Source organism: Onychostruthus taczanowskii, unplaced genomic scaffold, assembly GCF_017590055.1.
Source record: "Onychostruthus taczanowskii isolate IOZ18803 unplaced genomic scaffold, ASM1759005v1 scaffold237, whole genome shotgun sequence".
Taxonomy (NCBI): domain Eukaryota; kingdom Metazoa; phylum Chordata; class Aves; order Passeriformes; family Passeridae; genus Onychostruthus; species Onychostruthus taczanowskii.
In genome coordinates, this window is record NW_024499651.1 from 120,254 (window position 1) to 137,155 (window position 16,902).

A 16,902-nucleotide genomic window follows, 5' to 3' on the forward strand; every position below is an offset into this window, starting at 1 on the left:
AAGGTATTCTCAGTCATGCTGGAGAGGGCAACACTGCATCCACAAGTCAAATGGAATTGAGTTGCAGGCCAGACCTCCCTTGTCTTGCAAGGCTTCATGTGGGTCGGATGGAAAAAGCTTCACCTTGGATCTTGCCCAAAAAGAAAAACAAAAGAACTTCAGGTGGCTCTCATCAAGATCTAGTATCTAAACTACAAGTCAAAGATGAGACTAAGTATACAGTGCAAATTTGTGAAGCCTAAGAGCTTTCAGGAAAGGAGTGAAAGTATGATGACCGTTGAATAAAAATATTGTTAACTAGTGTGAAAACCTGAAGATATGCAGCTGCAAATGTGGATGCAGAGAGAAGGCAGATTCTTATGAGATAACATGTGAGGTACCAAATGTGAGTTGGTACCTCTTGCTAGATTCCTTTTTATTGAGTGGGTGTTGGGTATATAGTGTGTATACTTGCAATGTTGTAGATCTCAAAACTGGACTGTTTTTCAGCAGAGGTGAAGTAAATTTAGTGGCAAAATGTATGTGTGATAATAGTGAAAAAAAGAAAGTCTAATTGGAACATGTGGTTTTGGGAAGGGTTAGATAGAAGGATTTGATATTGAAGAGTTGATTGATTCATTTTGTGTACTTGCCTCCAAATGATTTGGTTTTGACTGCTTTAGAAAGAATGGTTTTGGTGAAATATAAGGAACTGAAGCTGGATACAAGTTCTGGAATAGTGCAGTTGAAAGCAAGAATTTGCAGAATGTGGTTGGAGCAGTATGTGTATGTATTCATACATGTAATTAGCACAGGGTAAGTTATTTAATCCTAGAGGGAAGTATTGTTTCCTCTAGAAAGTGATTTAACTCTTGATTCAAGTGTATAAGGAGAATAGCTTACCTGCTTTGAACATAGTGTTAAAGTGGATAATATTCATAAAAATGAAGCTTTTAATTAAAAGGAGACAAAATAAAGAGATGTACATAATTTTTCTCTCTTACAAATATCTGCTTTGCTTTCATAGTGAGGTATGTGGGGGAATTGGAATAGGTAAAGAGTCAGTAGGCTGAGATAAAATGTGAGGTAACCTTCAGTACTTGTCTGGAAAGTAGTTGGAAATATGGCGTGTTGGGGAGGAGGAAGGAGTTGGGTGGGAGAGCTGAATTGGTTGGTGCAGACAAAAGAAAACTGTGTATGGACTGTGTATGAGGAGAGATGAAATGTAAAGAAGTTAGTTGAGTAAGGATGAAGGGTGGTTATGTTCATCAAGCTGTCCCATCCCAACATGAGTAGGAGTAGAGAAAGTTGTTGGGAGTTAGTATGTTGAATGATGTAGAGCTGCAGGTTGGCCTGCTTTGCAGTAAAAGCGGTGAAAAGAGTGAACCATACAGATTTTGAGAAGGAAACACTGATAAACTGAGGTGAACTAATTGCCACTGCATGGATGGGAGTGATGTGGACTGCGCAGGCAAAATACACTTCTAACTAGGTGCCAGTGTCAAAAATGGGGTCACTTGAGAGTAGGAAGGTGCAGACTAGGATGCAGCTAGAGAAGAATAGGAGGACACAAATACTGTAAATATTAAATATTGGAATTGTACAGGAAAACAGCAACCTTCTTGCTGTGTTTTTCATGGAAGAAGAGCAAGACAGACTTGAGATTGGGACTGTGTGGGAGGACTGGACAAGAAGCTTGCTTTCCTTACTCTTGAATAGAGAGAGGCTAGCGTAGGCAGTGATGATAACTTTAGGAAGTAGTAAAGGCACAACAAAGACATGGTTTTTCCACAGTATTTTTCTACTGTAAGTCTTATGCATACTGAAAAGTTTGTTTCAATTGCAGAATTCCTGGTATCTAGTAACTGCATTATTTTTGCATTTTTCAGAGTACTTGCTGAACTACCAAGATCGCTATCCTGTATAACAGTTAATTGCCTGAAATTAATATGCAACTGCCTGAAACAGTATCTCGTACTATTTATTAAAGGTGCTGGCTAACTGGCTTTTCAGATTGAGTACTTACAGGCAACAGTAGTGAGGAAGTAAAAGGAAGAATTAGCAAAAGTGCTTAAATGCATGTTCAGAAGTAATTGTTATCGAATGTAGAGAAAACATACAAGCCTCTGGTCCTGGCTTAGAATACCAAATAAAGATTGGTGTGCTGCTTTTTTTATGACTGTCATATTTTTCATTTGTTGGTGTCTCTGGAATGCTTTTGTAGTTAGTAGTAGCAGGGACAAAAGGATAGTGAGTATAATTTCAAATCCTCTGTTTAACTTGTAGATTTTAATTTACAAAAAGCCTTGCTACTTAATAATGTCAGTCATGTTCAGCAAGAGTTAAATTTCTGGAGACTAAAAGAGCCTGGAAGGAAAATAAATACTTTTTAAGATAATCATACGTCAGTAATAAAACCCTCCAGAGTAATTGTAAGTCATTTCCAAATTGGTGCATGCTTGAACTAGTTGTTTTTGGCAACTGTGCAGTAGGAGCATGCTTTTGAAGTGTTGTTGGATGGTGGTGGTATGCTAACAGTAGCTAAAAAGGCAAATACTAGATTTGAGGTTAGAAGGTGAGTAATAGCAGGAATTTATGATTGCCGCAGAAATGAAATGTGCTGGCAGTTTCTGCAGAGCAGAAGCAGTGTGTGCTGACAGCTTCATTCTAGAGACTTCAGACTTGCATCTGAGCCTTCAGAGAAGGCAACATGTACTTGTCTAAAATTAAAGAAAAGCTTTGTTCTTGAACTGACTTACACTGATAGTGATAGAGGAACATGAATGGTTTCAGAAAACCAGCCTTTGTCTTGTCTGGACCAGGAGATTTTAAGGTCATCTTCTGCCACTTTTAGACTGTGGTTCTGAATTTGTTACTTTCTTTTAGAGTCTGGGAAGTCTTTGGTGGAGACATGTTTTCCCAAGCAAGGATCATTTTTTGTGTGGTGACTCTGACTCTGCCCTTCCTGTCCTGTGACGTCTGTTTTTTACAAAGGCTTGTCTGGCTCTTCCATTATGGCAGTCCTGTTCTCCTGGTTGCCTTCAGCTTTGCTGTTTATCCCTGTTTTCTTTAGACTTTAGCCTAATAAAGGAAAAGAACCAACAACAAGATTTTATCTAAGTCAAAAACAAGGTAAATAACATAATTGATAAAGGACCCTTAAAAACATGGTCTTCTGATTCAGTTCTATTTGGTTTTTTGGGTTTTTTTGTGTTTGAGGCAGAAATTGTTCTTACATGAGCCCTAGAATGCACATTTTTTTATATGTACAAACATACCAAAGAAGTACATTTTTAGAGGTATAAACAGTCAATATATATGTAACCTACACAGAACAGTACATAGTAAAAGTTATATGTAACGATGTGCTAGTAATATATTAAGACATAAAATACTGTGTATATGTCATATAAAATATGGTGTGTTTGTACATACATAAAAGGTTAGACAAGCACAGGGGCTTCTTTAGTTTGTGGGCTGCTTGTTGTGTTGCTCCCCTCATGCTTCAGTGGGTCTGCACGTGGTACAGCCTACAGAGTTTTAGGTTGACTTGCATTGCCTAAAAGCACGGGGGAAGGAAGAAAACCCTCTTCTGTCGGCAAAAGCCTTTGTGTGGGTGCAACTATGGTAGGGGGAGTGTTAATGCACCTTGGGGAGAAGATGTCACTGAACTGGAAGGATTCCATCTGCTGGCAATGCCCTGCATCCTTGCTGCAGGGCTCTGCCTGCGTGCAGTGGGATGACCCACAGAGGCTGCACTGCCTAGAGAGGCTGCTAGTGCAGACCTTCTCCGGTGAAGATGCCAGTCCTGCTGGCAGTGCTATATGATTATTCCCTATATGTTAATGGGAAATCCTGCCATTTAAGAATTATGGCTAAAAATTTGTTAAATAGTTAATTGCTGGTCACTTTAGTGGAAAAACAGTTGATGGACTTATTTACTGGGTGTGGTGGTGAATCATTTGGGTGGGGCCACCCAACCTGTCATTTACTGTCTACAAAAGTGATCTGAAGTGTATTATTTCTTATCTTTCTAATTCTGGTGCCTAGGCTTGCCCTTGAAGATGCCAGGACGAAAAGCAGTGAAATCTAGCTGTTTACAGTAAGACAGGAAGGCCCAGAGAAGATAAGAGTTGCTGCTCAGATTTATATTAAGGGAAAGATAAGAGTCCTTTCTTCCTTGCGATATGTAGTGGTAATGTGGAAACTAATCAATGATTAATAAATTACCCTTGAATATTAATTTTTAAATGCTTTTTGAATTACATTGGGAAGCATTGGAGACCTGTATCTTAGTTCTGAAGCTGTAAAACTAACTACAGTATCAAAATTTAAGAGTGGGATCCTGTGATTCAGCAAAAATACTGTGTATGTACTGGTACTGGCCATGTAATTAAGAGCAGCCCAAGCCTTTCTGATGTTGAAGAATTTTCCTTTCTCTTCGTGTTGAAAACATTCAAAATTTCTCATAAAAGTAGAAAATATTTCAGAATGCAAGCCAAAGAATACATATGTAAAGAATCAGAATCAGTGAACGGGTAAGGTTGGAAGGGACCAGAGGGGGACATCTGGTCCAACCTCCCTACTCAAGCCCAGTCATCTCAGAGCACATGGCACAGTACTGTGTCCAGATGGTTCTTGAATATCTCCCTTGAGGGAGACTCCAAAACCTTTCTTGGTAACCTGTGCCAGTGCTTGGTCACCTGCAGAGTAAAGTTCTTCCTTGTGTTCAAGTGGAGCTTTATGTACATCACTTTGTGCCCATTGCCTCTTGTCCTGTTGCTCAGCACCCCTGAGCAGAGCCTGGATCCATCCTCTGACGCCCTCCCATCAGATACTGACAGACAGTGTTGAGCACCCATCTGTCACCTCTTCTTGAGACCAAACAGGCCCAGCTCTCTCAGCCTTTCCTCATACAAGAGGTGTTCCATTTCCCTAATCACCTTAATAACTTCACCAGGTGACAGCTTCACTAGGGCTGAGTAGAGGGGCTGGATCACTTCCCTTGTCCTCCTGGCAATGCTGTTCCTCATGCACCCCAGGACACCATTGACCTTCTTGGCCACCAGGGCACACTGCTGGCTCACGGACAGCTTGTTGTCCACCAGGAGCCACAGCTCCTTCTCCTCAGGGCTGCTTTCCAGCAGGTCAGCCCCAGCCTGTGTTGGCATTTGGGGTGATTCCTATCCAGTGCAGAACCCTGCATTTGCCTTTGCTGAATTTTAGCATGTTCCTCTCTGCTCATCTCTCCACCCTGTTGAGGCCCTTCTGAAAGGCTGCACTCTGGGGTATGGCCACTGCTCCAGCTCTGTGGCAGGTCATCAGTGATCTGCTGAAGAGATGTCTTTCCTTGTCCGAGTCACTGATAAGCAAGTTAAACAATAGTAGGGTCATTGTGAACTTTGGGGTACAGGCTTCCAGTTAGGCTTTATGTTATTTTGAAGTAGGTTCATGGATTACTTTGAGCATGTTGCTGGACCTTCTTTATCTTTTTTTTTTTATCTTAATAGTTCAAGTGACACAAGAGCTTACTGTTCTTACAGTGGAGCACTGAGATACACCTTCTCTGTCTTATTTCAGTTACCTTGGGGCTGAAATTAATTTGTGAAAAAAGGACTGTTTGGGGAATGTGTGTGGCAAGCTGCCTTTATCCTAGTATAGCATCAGTTTTCTGTTTTATGAGAGGCAATTTATGCAACCCTTTACTGCTTAAAAATGTTGTTGTGCAATTGATACTTATTAGTGTGGTTTGCGTTGTCTGAACAAGCAAAAACAGGAAATGGGAAAAACTTTGAAGAGCTTTCTGTTCAGAAATTTAACAGACTTGAGTTAACTTACATCTTCTTTCTGACTTGGATATTTGATTTGACATAAATTCTCTTCCCAGTAAAGTTGCGGGGTTTCATTTGCTTTTTTTGGGGAGTGGAAAATCAGTGTGAAGACCCCAAGACACTACCATATACATGTCCTTTAATAAAGCATGAAAAAGGAACAGGATTTTACCCATGAGACAGTTGGGCCTTTAAATATTCATGCCACTGCCACACAAATTCTGTATGTATGAAGTATACAGCTTTGAATAGTTTTTGCCAATGTCCTTTTATGGACTTAAATTTCTGTAGTACAATGACATTTCATGTGGTTTATAGATGGAAGAGACTTGCTGAAGACACTATTCTTTGTTTCTGAAGGGACATTCTCTTCCCACATTAGGCACTGTGGCTTGTACACGTAAGGATAGTTTTCAAACAACTTGATAAACTCACATTCTTGGCTCATTAGCTAGACATGCAGTGGTGGGCACTTTAGAGTTTGTTTACTGTTATAGAGTGTGGCTTTCTTCCTGTCAAAATAAAGGGTTTAGAAGACGAGGAAGGAAGGAAACCAAATTGACCAAAATAAACAAATATTTCATAGGAAGTAGTTAGAAAATTAAGAAATTATAGTAGTATCTGACTCACTTTTCTAAAACTTGTTTAAACAGGGAGACAACAGTAAGCAGTGAGAATTGGCACGTGGTCTAGTGGCAGGCCTGTCACTAGCAGGGGGCTACAAACTTGATTAAGGAACTGGACCCTCTCACTTATGAAGAAAGGCTTACAGCCTTGAGAAGAGATGATTGAGATGACAATGATATCCTCATCGTTGTTTATTAGTATCTGAAGGGAGGGTGTCAGTGGATGGATTCAGGCTCCGTTCAGTGGTGATGAGCAATAGGACAAGAGGCCACTGTTACAAACAGATGCAGAGGAAGTTCCACTTGAATATGAGGAAGAACTTCTTTACTTTGTGGGTGACCTAGTGCTGGAGCACATTGTCCAGAGAGGTTTTGGAGTCTCCCTCATTGGAGATATTCAAGAACTACGTGGGCACAATCCTGTGCCACGTGCTCTGAGATGACCTGGCTTGAGTAGGGAGGTTGGACCAGATGTCCCCCTCTGGTCCCTTGGAGCCTCAGGCGTTCTGTGATTCTACAGTCTGCAAATCATAAAATTGGTAAGGTTGGAAGAGACCACTGGAGGTCATCTGATCTACTTTCCCCTGCTCAAACAGGACCACATAGGGCCACTTATGCCACTTTTGCAGGACTATGTCCATACAGCTTTCGAGTATGTTCAACGATGGAAACTCCCAAGCTCCCTGGGTAGCCTGTGCAAGGGCTTGGTCAAAAAAATGAGTGTGTTCTGATGTTTAAGAAGAGCTTCTATGTGTTACTCTGCACCCATTGCCTCTTGTCTTTCATTGGGCCATATGGTGTTCGGCTAAAAAGGTAAGGGACTAGGCTGTGTCATATGAGGAAGGGTTGAGAGACCTGGGACTATTTAGCCATCTCTAGACATATTGTTGGATGCTCTCTGTTTTGTTCATGTCTCTTGTAAGGAGAAACCCAGAAAAGGACATAGTAATCCAGCTGTAGTTCCCACAGAGATAAGTAGAGAAGGATCCCCTCCCCAGACCTGCTGCAATACTTTGTCTAATGCAGCCCAAGATGCTATTCACCTGCTTTCCCATAAGGGAACATTGATGCTGGCTCATGTGCAGTTTGGTATGGAAGGACCTTTTCTGCAAAGCTGCTTTCTAGCTGTCTGCATCCCAACATACATGAGTTTATGGTATTGTTCCTCCTGGTGTAGGATATTGCACTTGCCCTTGTTGAACATCATGAAATTCCTGTGAGTCCATTTTCCCAGGCTGTTGAGTTGTCTGTGAATGTTATCTCAGCTGTCTGGTGTATCAGCCACTCTTCACAGTTGCGTACAGTCAGCAAAAGAAAGCAAACTCAGACCTTAGCTTTGTAAATTGCTGCAGTGGCTGAAATAGGTCAGAAGGAAGTGTCTTGTGGGGACTATTAGCACACTTTGTGTGGTGATATTATCAAGGAAAAATAAACATGTAGAAGCATCAAGAAGGAAACATGACAGCTGCTGTCAAAGCAAAACTGGGAAATGGAGCAGTAAATGGTGCATATTTGGTATTTCATAAATAAATCTGCTTACCTATGATAGAAAGGTTTGGTTGGAAGAAATGTTCAAAGATCAAACCAAACCCCTCTGCCATGGGGAAAAAGAACACCTCCCTTGAAACAGGTTGCTCAGAATTCCATCCAACTTTGACTTTGAGCACTTCAGGGATGGGGCATCCAGTGTCTCACTGCCTACAACATAAAAGTTTTGTCATTGTGTACAATGTAAACTTACCACCTTTCGGTGTAAAACCACAGCCTCTTGTTCTGTAGCTAGAGGCCCTGGTAAAAAGTCTCCTTCCATTTTCTTACAGACCCACTTTGTATATAAAGATTACAATAAGGTGTTCCTGGAACCTTCTGGCTGAACAACCCAAATTTTGTCTTTTTTTCTTAGGAAAGGTGTTCCAGCCCTCTGAGATCATTTTTGTGGGCCTCCTTTGAACCTGCTGTAGTAGGTTAATCTCTTTCTTGCACTGTAGACCCCAGAGCAGGGCATGGTACTCCAGTAAGCATCCCACAATATAGAGGGAAGAAGAGGAACGGAACCACTTCCTTTCACCTGCTGGCCAAATTCTTTTGGTGCAGCCAGGATACGGTTGGCTTTCTGGGCTGCAGATGCAGTAATCAAATGATTTATCTTCTAGCACCCTCCAGTCCTTCTCATCAGGATCATTCCCAAGCCCTTCAGCCCCCCAGTCTAGGAATTGTGCCCAGACATCTCAGGTCCCAGACTTGGCATTTGGCCTTGTTAAACCTCTTGAGAACCTCATAAGATGGTCCCACTTCTTGGGCCTGTCAAAGCCCATCTTGATGTCACCACTTCCCTTAAGGGAATCAATTGCACTGCACAGCTTGGTGTCATCTGCAAACTTGCAGAAGGCACCATTTTTTCTGTCCCATTTCCTGTGTTACTGATGAGGGTGTTGAGTAGTATTGGTCACATTTAGCACTCCTGAGGGAAACCGCTCATTACTGTTTTCCACAGAGGTGTGAAGCCATTGACTCTTTGGGTTAAGTTTCGTTGACTTTTCAGATGCAGTCGTCCATCCAGTTCCTCATCCATGTAATAATCCATCCCTCAATGCACTATTTCTTTGAGTGGCAAGAATTTTGTGAGGGGCCATATCAAAGACATGCCAGAAGCCTTAAGTAGATGGTATCTTTTACTCTTTGCATGTCCAAGGATATAGTCACTTTTGCAGAAGAATGTAAATATGTTCTTCCAAGTGATTGTTTGTTGTCCTGAAATACGTTCTTCCCTATAGCTGAAATACTCTTTGGAAAGTACTTAGAGAAACTTAAATGTAAGTATTAATTAATGGTGTAGAGTGTTTGTTGAGTTTCCTCCTGCCAAATTTGACTGCCAGTATTGTGGGTTGTACATACAGGGCTTTTGGTTTTTTTAGGATGAGGGAAAAAAATGGGATGTGAAAGGAGCCTAGTCTTGAGGTACTTCCTTTTTTAAAAGGTTATATTTGCAATATAGATTTTAAGAATATTTTTAAGCAGTGAGGGAAAAGGTTATTCCTTGATCAACTACCTGTATGTGCTCGGACAGCTCCCTTCTGTGTTTGTTGGCTGCAGGTACTTGATGCAGGCTCTCATTTCCTTAAGAAATTCAAGAAAGCAAATGAAAGACTTGAAGATGTTCCTTTGGAAAGGAAGTGGATATGATAATGAAATTGAACACAGTAATATGTGTTTTTCTCTCATGTCTTTCTGCTTGAGTTGAACAAAATCACATTTCTTCTGTTTTACAAAAGTTGACATGAAATAACATCCTTTACATTTGTTTACATTGTGCTTACGTATGTTTATATTATGTCTCTAAATGACTTGTGTTTTCCAGATATTTTTTCAGAACACCTCTATGGAACTTGGAGGCAACTGTTGATAGTATTACTGATGCTAGTGCTGATAAGATTTTGGAAAAAAAAAATCTGTGTTTATTTTTCAAGTGTTTATTTAGGAAAGCAGAAGAGAAGACAGCTCTTGTAGTCTGGGACAAAGCATAACCTTTTTTCCACTGTTCATTTACCACCACATCTGAATTTTTAATTCAGTGCTTTTCAAGAGACAGCAGAGTACATCCATACATCTGTTTAAAAACAGAAGAATGCTCTAAGTGCTTAATGATAAGAATTAAAAACTTAACTTATCGTTAAGTTAAAAAGGTGTCAAAGTAAAATCAGGTGTTTGAGACCTCACCAGAGCTGCTTTAAGGTGAGGAGTGGGATTGTAAGAGCTTGTTTTCCATCTTTATGAGCAAGGAGCCTAAGGGAGACCTATCACTGTTTACTTATAGGAGGTCTGTTTCACAAAGGCATACTAACTCTGTCTTTGGAAGTCTTTGTCAGAGATTGAAAATGTAATTCCGTGTTTAAAGTCTTGATTAAAGATCTCTTCATAGCTGGGCTTTGTCTAAAATGTGGGAGATAAAAAGCTGTACTACCTTTGATATTGTTAGGAGGTGCTTGCTCAGAGACAGTAACGCTGTTTTTTATATGCCATGTTTTTGGTCTTTACAATTTAGTTATGGAGGCACTGGGAAATATAAAATCTGAGGCAATAAAACCTGCATCTAAACAGTACAGTAATATGAGTTTGTAATTCCTTTTCTCCCTTTGCAAATATGAAGAACTTCCGGGTTTGCAACAAAATGGTGGGTGAACTACAGATATTTTTCAAATCACTGCTGTGGCTAATTATCTTAAGTGCAGTCACTTAAGTATGCATCATTGCACTCTTCTCTACCTTCCCACTTTCCTCTGAAAGTGGACACAGCCTTTGCTCTGCAAGTAATGATAATAATTGGTACTAAGACAGACCTGTTACTCATCCTTTTTTGAGCACATTTCTTATGGCAGATGTCTAGTTTTTAATTAACTGCTAATGAACATGCCTAGTAGACCATGATACTGCTGCCAGCCTACTCCGTTTTATATCTCACTGCTGCTAAGCTCTTAAAAGGTTACAGAGCAGGCATTAGTGTCTTTGAAGTGATGGGAAAGTGATTATATGCATAACATAATTGTTTGTAGGATCTACTATGGCAAATGTTTAGTTACTAAATGCATCTGGTGAACATTGCTGTTATCCCTCTCCCTGGTCTTCATTTTCTTCTTTTGTGTGCAGCACACTTTTGTCCCTTCTACAAAGATAATACAATATGCTTTTAAAAATTAAAGTTTTTTAAATAAAAAGAATATTAACTTCTGGAAAGGATCATCTTCATGGATGATTCCTCATCTCTTAGGGAGAACTTCCAACCTGTTATGAATAAATAACACATAAGCAATAAATCAGTATATTAAAACCCTGAACAGCAATGAACATCAGATAATAAACATGAAATCATGACATGACTTTGGTGGCTTAAAAGACCATGATCAGGATTTCAGTTTTAAGTCAGTTTCACATAGTGCCATATTTACAGATCTTTGTGTACCATGCCTGCAAGTAACCATTTGCAAAGCTACAAAAATGTGCAGAGCAGCTTTGCAGTGCACTTGCAGCGCTCGCATCACGCCTTGCCCATTGCTCCCTGCTCTCTGTGTGCAATACCACCAGTGAGCACAGGACACAACCCTTCCACTCCCAGCTTCAGAACCTTTTATAGAGCATTAACCTGTTCCTCATTTCTCAGATTTTCACAATGTGTGGTATGTAGGCTACAAACCAGAGCCAGGGAAATGGTAGGTAACATGCCCCTGACATTTCTTAAAACTTTAACCTGTGCTTCCTGAAATCAAGTGGGTTAACCTGTTTGCTAATTAAACCAAGCAGGAGAGAGATGAATAATCTTCATACCCTTCCCAAATGGTAGGGAGAATAATTGAAACAATTTAACTCCTGTTCCCTGTTTCAACCTTCCTGTGGTCATTCTACAAAAGAAGCTAGTTTGAGCTTATTGTTGGAGAAGGGAGGAGGCTTTTCTCCATGAAATGAGTTTGGAAAGAATAAATCACTTTTTATTCATAGGCAGTTGTGTACAAAACTAGGTAATGTGGGGTGATAGTGCAGCTGGGGACAAGTAAGACTGATTCCAGCAATTCTGCACAGTACTGCTGATTGAAAGTGCCTCTGAGCTAGAGTGCAGATGACTGACCTGGCTGAAGGGGTCAGTGAGGAAAGAGGTGACTAAATTACGATCTCTGAGAGAGGCTGCCAAAATATTAGGTTATCACATTTTGAGGAAATGTGCTGAAAACTACTGAAGTCTTGTTAAAGTCTGTGTGGAGAGGGATGTCGTATTGCTCTTTAGAGGCGGGGTTCAGAAAACAAGCAGAATCCTCAAACCAAACCTCTGCAGACCTGTCAGACCTTACAGTGCTCCTTACAGTTAAGTGAAGCTTCACTAGCAAAATTTGATTGATATTGTAGAAAGTGGTCTACTATGTTAACTACTTTAAAACCAAAATGATTCTTAATGCTTCCTTCAAAATGTTGCCTTTTATAAAAACATTAAATTAGAAAAATAAGTTCTCTTTTACCTTGTTTTCTAAACATACTGAAAAGGGTGATGATCAGATGTATGTTTTGAAGTGTAGACTAGCATGGCTTTTTATGCAGCATTCAAAAAGAAATTCCTGACATATGGTGTGAGAAAGATTTGGTAAACATGTGACTTTATAGAATTGAGTGGATGGACTGTGGTAAACTTAAAGATTGTCTTGTAATTCAAAATAAGTAAATGATTGGTTCCTGACAGTTGGGACAGCAGAAAACTGAAAAATTAGCAAGTGCAGTGCAGAGTTCTTGAATGTCAGCTTCTGTGTCTGCATAATTTTATAAACAGCTCAAGGCATGTCTTGGGATGGGGTTGTGAGAATTAAAAGTGTAGGAGTTCAGTAGTAATACATAAAAATAGTAATAAATAAATTCATTCATATGCCAGTAGATGTTATACAGGTATTGTTGACAGGTTGTCTTGAAAAGACTTCACACCTAAAGAAACAGATTAAATATTTCTGCATTATTTTGAGTTGAGTTTTTTTGGTGCGATGTGTGAAATATTGTAAGCTGCAGTCCAGGTATGATTTCAGTAGCTGCCAGCAGTACTGTAAAAATTTTACATGCTCTTACAGGACCACTAGCATTCACCTGGTCAAACTTGAGTTCATCCTGTTCAGACACAGGTTTGTCTCCTTTTCGATCCCATAAATTGGATGGCACTCTAGCTTTTTCCTGGTATCTGCCTTGAGCAGAGCGATAGTGGAAAGTGGCCAAGGTGGAGAGGATTGTTCTGTCTTCTATTCACATGCCTAGACACAAGGAAGTAGGAGAGGCAGAATATCTGTTAACCTGGAGGAGATTATGGGAGCTATGACTAAGATAAAGGTACTTTTGAAGCTTCATTTTCTTAAAAAAATAAAAACAAAACAAAAAAAACCCCAAAAAAACCTGTGCTAAAGATTTTAGGCAAATTAAATGGATAGCTGAACTTGGTAAACATTAATAAAACCATGGAAGCTTTAACTAGAAAATACCTTAATATTTAAACTAGGGGCAAGACATTCTAACGTTAAAACTCTGTTTCTAAAATTGCTTACAGATTATTTTAGCAGATTGGTTACAGGGTTGTATGTCCACACTGATTATGATTTTGATTTTGCACGCTCCTTTTAAAACAGGTGGAGGTATTCATTAATACCATGTTTCATGTTTCTTGTTGAGAATTCCATGCTATTTAAAATAGCTGGATTTTCACCTCAAAGCTGGCTTCTAAAGTGTTAAGTCATTAATAATTTCCCATCTTTACCTTACAAACCTTGGCTAGAATAAAATGCAAATTAAACTTTACTAAATATGAAATTCATCATATCTTTTACATTCTTTAATATTCAGGACAGAAAGGTACTTGCTGCTTCCCAACTGGGGGAAGAGAGGGATGTGAGCTTAAATCAATCTTGCCACTGGAACTTTTTTTTTTTCAGAGCTCTGATTTGGCTTTCTCTAGAAGGGGAAAGGCGTTTGGTTCTTCTGCTGCTTTTCTTTGTTGCCAGAGATGCTGTGGCGGGCAGTAGCTGCCCAAAACGACCTATAATTGCTGAAGTTATGCATCAGGCTGCAAAATAAGCATCCAGCTAGCTTTTCTGGGATGTGAGCAGAGTTGTTCTTAGACAGCATGATACAATGCAATGTATATAGTGTGGTGGGTTAAAGGGGAGGGACTAGATTAAGAAGAAACAAATTAATGTCAAAATGCACTATAGATTCTCAATAATTAACCAAACTTCTGCCTTATCCTTCCCAAACTATGTGCTGTACATTGTTCATCTGGGGATGATGATACCACTGGGAACAGCAGCAGCAGTTGCAGGCTCAGCATCTCTCCCATGGCCATGGACCTCCAGTGCCTCTAACGCCTCATCCATCAGGACTTCAGCCTCCAGGAATCCCTCCACTTGGAAGTAGTGCTGGCCTTCTTGCCCTCTCCAGTGCTTTGGGTGGGCAGTCTCACTTGGCAATAAAAGATGACAAGAAGCATCACGATGCAGACCACCACAGAGGTGAGAGGCATGGCAGGCCTGATTAGGACATTGTCAAATTTGCGCATTGCTGCAAATTATATGCATCTCTAAAGAATTCAAGTTATATAGAACAAAAAAAAAAAAAAAACAAAAACTGTTGGCAAACTTTAAACTGTCTGCATATAAACCACTGAAGAAAAATTCAGCTTGGAATTTTTCAATATTTTAAAGGGGATCACTGGGTGTCACGTGCTCTATGCTTTGCAGGGCCTTTTGACATCCTGGTAAATGCTTAGTTGTAATAGCAGTGGCCTGCACCATATTGTGGAAAATTGTTAAACTGCATAATGGTGATTTTTTTCAAAGAAAGTAATGTTGTTAAATGGGTGGGTGGGAAGGTAGGGGGAACAAGAAGCTAAATTTTGAAGTGAATGTGTTCAAACAAAATATTTAGATAATTGCATCTGTTACTTTAGTTTCATAAGCTTAAATTCTAGTACTCAGTTAAATATTGGGCAAAATTGCACTTGACTAATTTTTGAAAAGAAAATAATTTATTCTGTCTTGAAATAAAACTAGGCTTTGTGTATGGTTAAACTGTAAATCATGTTTACAAAGACTGTAATTTTCAGGAAATCACTGTATTAGGAATGTGCAATGACTTATATAAATAAAAGCCATTTTAAAACTGTTTGGGGCTTGTGTTCTAATTTTTTTCCCCCCTTTTTTATTTCTGTTCTTGCCTCTGTGTCTGAACGGGCATGTCTGTCCATTTCTTGGTTACTGCGGGAGCAGACAGAGAGCCAGGCACAGTAAGTACCAACATTCCTCCTAACGTTTCCATTTCCAGTAATGTAATAATCAGATGATGTGCTGTTTGTCTGTTTTGTCTTCCTTTTAGTTATTTTCATGATACAAGGCATATGTGTTTTCTGTTAAGATATGTCTTGGTTTATGCAGAACACCAGATCATCTGTTTGATGGACTGCATGAAGGAGTCTTGTTTCTGAACAGAATGCTTTTAGGTGAACTGGAACTTTAGTTAGCTTGTTGAAGGCAGAAAGGGGGAACGAAGCTGCAAATCAAAAAGGACATTGCAAATACCGCATTTTAGGTCCAGAGTTAAGATTTTTAGTCTCTAGGATTTTCAGGAATTAGAGTTGGATAACAGGTGAGGAATTTAAATGCGAGAATTTTAAATGTGTCATGATAGTGTCTGGCCCTAAGAGGCTTTTTTAACTGCATCTGTTTAAGCCATAGTAATGTCATTACTACTTAATTTGTGCTTCAGGTATAACTCCTACAGCGATACTCTTTTCCCTGTAGACATAAGCTGTAATAGAATCGGCCTTGTCTGAAAAGTCCTCTAAAGAACTACTTGCTGCTTTTCATGCTGTTTTGTTTTGAGTGATATTGCTCTATTAATCTGTTAGAGATGGTCGTGTGCAACTTAATTCAAGTAACAAAGCTGATTGTGTTTATGTCGCAGATTAATTTGGGCTCTATTTTGTTCCTTTTCTCAATTACAAAAGACAAGAACTAGGAAAAGTTATTTGACAAATAGCTGTACAGTACTAAACTTCTGACTTTTATTGCTGCTTATTTAATATATATACGAGATTTGTTTGACAGTTATTTACTGGAAACTATCTGCATATCTTTTGCAGCAGTTTTTTAGTTTTAGATTACTAAGCAAGAAGCACTCATTTCAGCCTGCTTAATGTTATTGATGACAGTGTATCTGCAGAAATAATTTTAAGCTGGCTTTTTATGAAGTCTCTGACTTATTAAGGGCTTTTTGCTCTGTGTGGGACATACTTCTTTGAGTTCTGTTAGTTGACTGCAGGAATCCCGAGCTAGGAATGGCTCTGTGTTTTGTTTTGATTGTTATGTTTCCTATCCTTGCCCTGGTTGGTCCCAGCTTCCCCTGCCCTGTCCATCATGTAATTTGGTCAAATTAATTTTAATTTTAAGTAATTTTGGTCGACGGTTGAATTTAAAATCAGGTGCTTAGCATTGTGAAATTTGGACTCTGAATTAATCTTCTAGCTGAGAGTAGTTCTCGCCTGTGGAAGGAAAACTATGAAAAATTAAACCTCACTTTTGGGTTGTGGGAGAGTTGCAGGATCACTTGTTTAGTTTACTATGGATGTAAATTCTACTTAAACTATGTAAAGTTGTTGCTGCAGTTGCTTCTGTAGCCATATGTCTAACTGATGATTGCTTGCTTATTATCTGAAGCAGACTGTTTTTATGCCGATTTTATCAGTAATTAACTTTTAAATAATCTGAGGCTTTACGTCATAAAGGAATTTTGCCATGTGGATATATTGAGTTTTGGATACTATGGTCATTCTAGTTTCCTTTTAGTCTCAGTGCAGGATAATACTGCATAGCTAACTTAAACTTTAATAGCTGAATACAGGTGAACTTGAACTTAAAATTGCTTAAATACGTTGTTACATCAAAATCTTAACAGTAAAA

At 39.4% G+C, this 16,902-nt stretch overlaps 1 protein-coding gene across 3 annotated transcripts in view; it reads left to right on the forward strand.

Annotated features, from left to right (window-relative positions):
- The window catches only part of TLE1 (TLE family member 1, transcriptional corepressor), a 71,377-nt gene that overhangs the window by 26,581 nt on the left and 27,894 nt on the right, over positions 1-16,902 (forward strand). For 2 of the 3 annotated variants that reach the window (XM_041405595.1, XM_041405596.1), the window contains 2 exons: positions 14,256-14,457; positions 15,214-15,230. In XM_041405595.1, coding sequence (XP_041261529.1) covers positions 14,256-14,457; positions 15,214-15,230 — 219 coding nt within the window. Of the gene's footprint in view, positions 1-14,252; positions 14,458-15,213; positions 15,231-16,902 lie in introns of all 3 variants that reach the window. The other variant, XM_041405597.1, reaches the window with a different exon arrangement.